The sequence below is a fragment of the Musca autumnalis genome, unplaced genomic scaffold (assembly GCF_047663935.1).
Source record: "Musca autumnalis isolate F117 unplaced genomic scaffold, ASM4766393v1 scaffold_2, whole genome shotgun sequence".
Classification (NCBI taxonomy): Eukaryota; Metazoa; Arthropoda; class Insecta; order Diptera; family Muscidae; genus Musca; species Musca autumnalis.
The window spans coordinates 29,237,952-29,245,541 of NW_027411755.1; the positions used below are offsets into that span (position 1 = coordinate 29,237,952).

General features: G+C 41.8%; 1 protein-coding gene across 1 annotated transcript; it reads right to left on the minus strand.

Moving 5' to 3' along the window:
• Positions 1 to 3,141: 3,141 nt before the first annotated feature.
• LOC141392196 (membrane metallo-endopeptidase-like 1) lies at positions 3,142 to 4,617 on the minus strand. The gene is made up of 2 exons (XM_073965151.1): positions 4,523 to 4,617; positions 3,142 to 4,330 (listed from the first exon to the last, which is right to left on the minus strand). The coding sequence occupies exons 1-2, from the start codon at positions 4,615 to 4,617 to the stop codon at positions 3,142 to 3,144; spliced, it is 1,284 nt and encodes a 427-aa protein (XP_073821252.1).
• Positions 4,618 to 7,590: the final 2,973 nt, after the last annotated feature.

A 7,590-nucleotide genomic window follows, 5' to 3' on the forward strand; every position in this document is an offset into this window, starting at 1 on the left:
CGTATGAGGCTTCTATAGAATAGAAGACCTCGGTAGGAGGCTTCTATAGAATAGAAGACCTCCGTAGGAGGCTTCTATAGAATAGAAGACCTCCATAGGAGGCTTCTATAGAATAGAAGACCTCCATAGGAGGCTTCTATAGAATAGAAGACCTCCATAGGAGGTTTCTATAGAATAGAAGACCTCCATAGGAGGTTTCTATAGAATAGAAGACCTCCGTAGGAGGTTTCTATAGAATAGAAGACCTCCGTAGGAGGTTTCTATAGAATAGAAGACCTCCGTAGGAGGCTTCTATAGAATAGAAGACCTCCGTAGGAGGCTTCTATAGAATAGAAGACCTCCATAGGAGGCTTCTATAGAATAGAAGACCTCCGTAGGAGGCTTCTATAGAATAGAAGACCTCCGTAGGAGGCTTCTATAGAATAGAAGACCTCCGTAGGATAGAAGACCTCCGTAGGAGGCTTATTTAGAATAGAAGAATAGAAGACCTCCGTAGGAGGCTTCTATAGAATATAAGACCTCCGTAGGAGGCTTCTATAGAATAGAAGACCTCCGTAGGAGGCTTCTATAGAATAGAAGACCTCCGTAGGAGGCTTCTATAGAATAGAAGACCTCCGTAGGAGGCTTATATAGAATAGAAGAATAGAAGACCTCCGTAGGATAGAAGACCTCCGTATGAGGCTTCTATAGAATAGAAGACCTCCGTAGGAGGCTTCTATAGAATAGAAGACCTCCGTAGGAGGCTTCAATAGAATAGAAGACCTCCGTAGGAGGCTTCTATAGAATAGAAGACCTCCATAGGAGGCTTCTATAGAATAGAAGACCTCCATAGGAGGCTTCTATAGAATAGAAGACCTCCATAGGAGGTTTCTATAGAATAGAAGACCTCCGTAGGAGGTTTCTATAGAATAGAAGACCTCCGTAGGAGGCTTCTATAGAATAGAAGACCTCCGTAGGAGGCTTCTATAGAATAGAAGACCTCCGTAGGAGGCTTCTATAGAATAGAAGACCTCCGTAGGAGGCTTCTATAGAATAGAAGACCTCCGTAGGAGGCTTCTATAGAATAGAAGACCTCCGTAGGAGGCTTCTATAGAATAGAAGACCTCCGTAGGAGGCTTCTATAGAATAGAAGACCTCCGTAGGAGGCTTCTATAGAATAGAAGACCTCCGTAGGAGGCTTCTATAGAATAGAAGACCTCCGTAGGAGGCTTCTATAGAATAGAAGACCTCCGTAGGAGGCTTCTATAGAATAGAAGACCTCCGTAGGAGGCTTCTATAGAATAGAAGACCTCCGTAGGAGGCTTCTATAGAATAGAAGACCTCCGTAGGAGGCTTCTATAGAATAGAAGACCTCCGTAGGAGGCTTCTATAGAATAGAAGACCTCCATAGGAGGCTTCTATAGAATAGAAGACCTCCATAGGAGGCTTCTATAGAATAGAAGACCTCCGTAGGAGGCTTCTATAGAATAGAAGACCTCCGTAGGAGGCTTCTATAGAATAGAAGACCTCCATAGGAGGCTTCTATAGAATAGAAGACCTCCATAGGAGGCTTCTATAGAATAGAAGACCTCCGTAGGAGGCTTCTATAGAATAGAAGACCTCCATAGGAGGCTTCTATAGAATAGAAGACCTCCGTAGGAGGCTTCTATAGAATAGAAGACCTCCGTAGGAGGCTTCTATAGAATAGAAGACCTCCGTAGGAGGCTTCTATAGAATAGAAGACCTCCGTAGGAGGCCTCTATAGAATAGAAGACCTCCGTAGGAGGCTTCTATAGAATAGAAGACCTCCGTAGGAGGCTTCTATAGAATAGAAGACAAGACCTCCGTAGGAGGCTTCTATAGAATAGAAGACAAGACCTCCGTAGGAGGCTTCTATAGAATAGAAGACAAGACCTCCGTAGGAGGCTTCTATAGAATAGAAGACCTCCGTAGATTATGGAGGCTTCTATAGAATAGAAGACCTCCGTAGATTATGGAGGCTTCTATAGAATAGAAGACCTCCGTAGGAGGCTTCTATAGAATAGAAGACCTCCGTAGGAGGCTTCTATAGAATAGAAGACCTCCGTAGGAGTCTTCAATAGAATAGAAGACTTCCGTAGGAGGCTTCTATAGAATAGAAGACCTCCGTAGGAGGCTTCAATAGAATAGAAGACTTCCGTAGGAGGCTTCTATAGAATAGAAGACCTCGGTAGGAGGCTTCTATAGAATAGAAGACCTCGGTAGGAGGCTTCTTTAGAATAGAAGACCTCGGTAGGAGGCTTCTATAGAATAGAAGACCTCGGTAGAAGGCTTCTATAGAATAGAAGACCTCCGTAGGAGGCTTCTATAGAATAGAAGACCTCCGTAGGAGGCTTCAATAGAATAGAAGACTTCCGTAGGAGGCTTCTATAGAATAGAAGACCTCGGTAGGAGGCTTCTATAGAATAGAAGACCTCCGTAGGAGGCTTTTATAGAATAGAAGACCTCCGTAGGAGGCTTCTATAGAATAGAAGACCTGCGTAGGAGGCTTCTATAGAATAGAAGACCTGCGTAGGAGGCTTCTATAGAATAGAAGACCTGCGTAGGAGGCTTCTATAGAATAGAAGACCTCCGTAGGAGGCTTCTATAGAATAGAAGACCTCCGTAGAAGGCTCCTATAGAATAGAAGACCTCCGTAGGAGGCTTCTATAGAATAGAAGACCTCCGTAGGTGGCTTCTATAAAATAGAAGACCTCCGTTGGAGGCTTCTATAGAATAGAAGACCTCCGTAGGAGGCTTCTATAGAATAGAACACCTCCGTAGGAGGCTTCTATAGAATAGAAGACCTGCATAGGAGGCTCGTTAGCATAAATGCTGTGGGTAAAAAAACCAAGGGATGGTCATGTAAGAACACACCTATATTATCCTCCAAAGTTTTCGGCATTTTTAAATGAAGACCAGATTGCAGGGAAACTATTCGTTCTAAAGAAAAAAAAACATAATTTTTAGGAAATGCTTGAAAAGTCTAAAAAATATTATTTTCATATAAAAATTTAAGTTATCTCGCAAAAAAAAATTCTCGGTGCTAGGTGGGTTAAACAATCATCCAAGTTTATGAAAAAAATATTATTAAAAAATTCCATGTTTATTGTACCTTTGAAACACACAAAATAAATTAACAAACTAAAAAACTCTACACTTTTTGACAGGATTCATTTTCGAGCCCGCTGGACAGTTGAAAGCCTCGGCAAAGACTGGATCATTTGCAACAATTTGATGTAAACGTTGCGCATTAGAATCATGGCCAGAAAATTGAAAACCTTTCACACCACAAAAAAATTTTGAAAGATTTAAAAAGAATAACTTTTTCCAAGGTTTGTCGCTATCTTGAGAATCCGTTTCTTCCTTAGTATAGGCTCTGAAAGCCACTTGGGCACCCATTAAATCAGCCATACGTTCCTCTATGGAATCTGTGGGTAATTGTTGTTGCAGACATTCCAAAGATTTTTGGAAATTGGTGTGGTTTTTTATTCCCAAATCGGAGTCTAGCTCATAACCATCTGGACCAAACAGCATATTTGAGGTATCAATGGCATGTGTAAATTCATGTGCCAATGTAAAACCAAGTAAAGACCATTTGCTAAGCTGATCCATTTTGGGGTTATAGATGTGACCTTGTAGGTATCCTTGGAAAAGTATTACCATATTTTGTGGTCCATAATACATGGGAGTGCAACTGGCACCCATGTTATTATCAATGGATATATAAAAGCTATAGTCTTGTTCATAGAGCAGGGATTTCCAAAAACGATGTTTGAGTAGTTCCAAATGATTCTTATAGTAATTTGTGGGATGCAGTTTGGGAATGTTGGCAAATATATTTTCAATTTCGTTGGTGTTCAGAGATGGCTGTTGTTTATTGAAACATTGTGGATAGATAATACGCTGCGGCAAGTTGCCCAAATTGAGGCGTATGCTGTTTAATTTGTTTTTTAATAATTCCAATTGCTGGGAATTGAGTTCAAGATGATTTTCCTCCAAGATCTCCATATATTGCTGGTATATTTTATGGGCCATATAAGACATATCTTCATAATACTGCCGACTTGTTTCATTTGTAATAATGTGTTGATGGTAGATATAATTTACTGCCATATCCATTTTACTTCTTAAATCCTTGATACACTCCATTTTATTAAAATCCTGGGTTTTATCCTTGAACAGGTAAATTAGAAATTTCACCATTAAATAAATGCAAATATCTTCGGAAAGCTCATAAGACCGCCTTGTTTCCATCAGATGCTGAAAATAGTCCATATCATAAATAACCACAATGTCATCAGGTTTGATTTGACTATGGTCATTGTTGTTGCTGGGAAGTATATTTTTCAAAAATGTGTTTAGTTTAGGATACATTTGTTGTAGTTTTTCAAAACTTATTGTTTTGGGTTCCGATTCCGTTTCCGAAAAACGGCGATATATATTATGAAAATATACATGAACTGTCCTGATTCTTATTACAAGGATTTGGTCCAAGGGAAAACCTATATTTTTTAGAAAATACAAAGAAGCCTTCTCTAGATATTCTACATCTTCATCCTTTTCCATTTGGGGTATTTCCAAATTAATTTCCAGGGAGCCATTTTGGGTACGTACCATTTGTTGCTTTATCAGGACATTATTAAAACCATAGCTTTGTAATTTACCCAATAAGGCGAATAAATTAACTCTGCACCTGAACCAAAATGGACGAGGTCTTCGAAATGCTTCAGCTTCATTTAAAATTGGCCATCCTAGAGGTTTTATTTCATCAAAATATTGTAAGAAGTTTAAAGATTTTTCATTTACACAGGATTTGTAATAAGTTAAGGCCTTCTCAACAAAATTTGCTTTTCCTTGATGTTGACTCGACTTATCTTGCGTCCCGCTGGATTCAAAAAAATTTATTAATTGTATATTCATTGCGTTATCCACCATACCGTTATTTTCTTCATAACTCACATTTGGATGATGTTCAGTCCACTTATTACAGCAGTATGCATAGAAATCTTCACACGGTTCCACCGCATAATCCAATGACATTTCAGTGGCATTCAGCCAATTGGATTTAGTCTCTGCATCACAGATATTTACTCCACTCCAAAAACAACTAATAATAAATACGGAAATCGCTTCAAAGTTTCGCGACATTTTCTGATCGCCAAAAATATGGTTTCCCGCTTTTCGATTAGACTTAACGCTAGCGTTTCAATAGCTCAACTGTTTAAAATCATAATTTATTTCATTTGAAATATTATTTTATTATGACACTAAAGATAAGGGTGCTCATTTGCTGCTGCTGTTGGTGTTTTGTTTATAGAATTTATTCATGTTTAATGCAAACGGAACATATTATCTCATCGCAAACATGCGCGTTTTTATTATACCCTCCACCATAATATGGAGAGTATAATTAAATTTGTCATTCCGTTTGTAACACATCGAAATATTCATCGGAGACCCTATCAAGTATATATTCTTGATCAGGGTAAAATTCTAAGTCTATATAACCATGTCCGTCCGTCCGTCCGTCTGTTGACATCAAGCTACAGCTCGCTCGATAGAGCTTTATAATTTGGTACAGAAGTTTCTATTACTCCTAGGATGTTTGGTATTGCAAATGGACTATATCGGTCCACGTTTTGATAACAATCCCACGGCAGCGGGTTCTTTCGTACCGGATTGACCCCGTTCCAGCGGCTGCCACCTCAGTGTACATATGTTTGTATTTGTTTCGTTTTTCCGTGTTGGGAGCAGCATATACCGGAATGCCTGCTACGAATTCTTTTGGTCCGTGCCGGGACGGAAGAAAACCCAGGACCAATATATTTGTGCTCGCTCGGTTTGCCACATCCGCATCTTCACCCACATCCAACCTTCGGTGAGATGCAATAGATGTCAGGAGTGGGTGCATCTAAGGGGTTGCTCTGGACTTGTCCACGTGAGGGACTACGACGACAGGGGCTATGTTGCTGCATGCTGCATAAATACATTCCCCAGTGAGTCGTCATCGGATTACGAAACTCCCTCGTCGTCTGATTATGAGACTCTCCCACAGACCCCTCGACAACAACCGTACATGCAGCCTTTAACACCAGCAGTTGTTGTCCCAATATGCATCCTTTTTGCAATTTAATTGCCATGGACTCCGAGGTAAGATCGAGGAAATAGTAGATTTCAAGGTCGCTGCGGTGCAAGAAACCAAGCTCAACAACAACTGTAGCTTACAACGTTGTGATGGTTACAACGTGCTAAGGAAGGATCGTACCAGAAGTGGAGGTGGGGGATTAGCTTTCCTATTGCACCAGTCTGTCCAATACAGACCCATCTCGCTTGAGCCTGTCTCTAATGTCCCGTATATGGAATGTATGGGGGTAGCAGTCAGGTGTGGAACTGCCGAAATAGCTGTATCTCGGATTACTTGCCTAACATTAGCCCGCTTTTGGAAGGTCATAATCGTCTGGTCCTGGGGGACTTTAATGCGCATCATGAGATGTGACATTCGACCCTCGGAAACGACCAGACAGGTACAGCGCTGGCTGAGCAGATTGAAAGCTCTACGTTTGGCACGGTCAATGAGGACGCCCCTACCAGAATTAGAGGAGAGTGTCACAGCTCGCCAGACATAATCAACGTGTCAGCTGGTCTGACAAATGACGTTACCTGGCAAACCCGCCATTTCCCTTGGATCAGACCATCTCCCCATAATTGTCTCCATTAGCAGACCACCCGATTTCATTACCTCTGAACGCCGCACATTCGTCACTCATAAGAAATCTGATTGGTCGGGTTTCAGAGAGTTCACCAATCACCGCTTCAGAGAACTGCCCAATCTTTCTGATGTTCGGGTAGCGGAAAGGACGTTCGGAGACATCATCACTGCTACAGCCGCTCGCCATATCCCTGCTGGTCGAATACCCCAAATAAGAACAAACTTATCAGCAGAGGCGACGGGATTAGCAGATGAGCGTGATGAGCTTCGCCGAACCAACCCCAATGACCCCAGGAAGCTGACACTGGAAGTTAACAGGTCGGCGAGCATAAGCGGAACAAGTGGTTAAATCATCTGAAGAGTTGCAACATTGGAGCCGGTATAGGTGAATTGTGGGCAAGGGTTATGTCACTCTCGAACCCTGGAAGAAGGGAAGATAGGACCTCTGTCACGTTTGGCGACGTTACGTTTACTGACCCGAAGAGGTGCGCAAGTTATTTCAATCGACAGTTTGTCGAGCTCCTCGAGAGTGACAGGGCGAAGAGAATAGTATTACGTCGCATCAGATCTCTTCCTGTCGAAGAGGAACCACCACAGTTTACAATGGATGATGTTGCCCATGCCATCAGTAACGCTAAATCATCCAAAGAGAAGGGCCCTGATGGAATCGCCATGGTAATACTGAAACAGCTGGATGAGCCGGGAGTGGCAAGGATGCCAGAAAAAGTGAATCGTTCGGGTCGATTTCGCTTTTGTCGCCCGTAGCAAGTTGCCGATCATCAGCATGGATTCCGTAAGCAGCACAGCACGACAACAGCGCTGCACGCCATTACCACATATATTTGACAAGGACTCAACCAAAGACCGCCTTGTGATAGAAC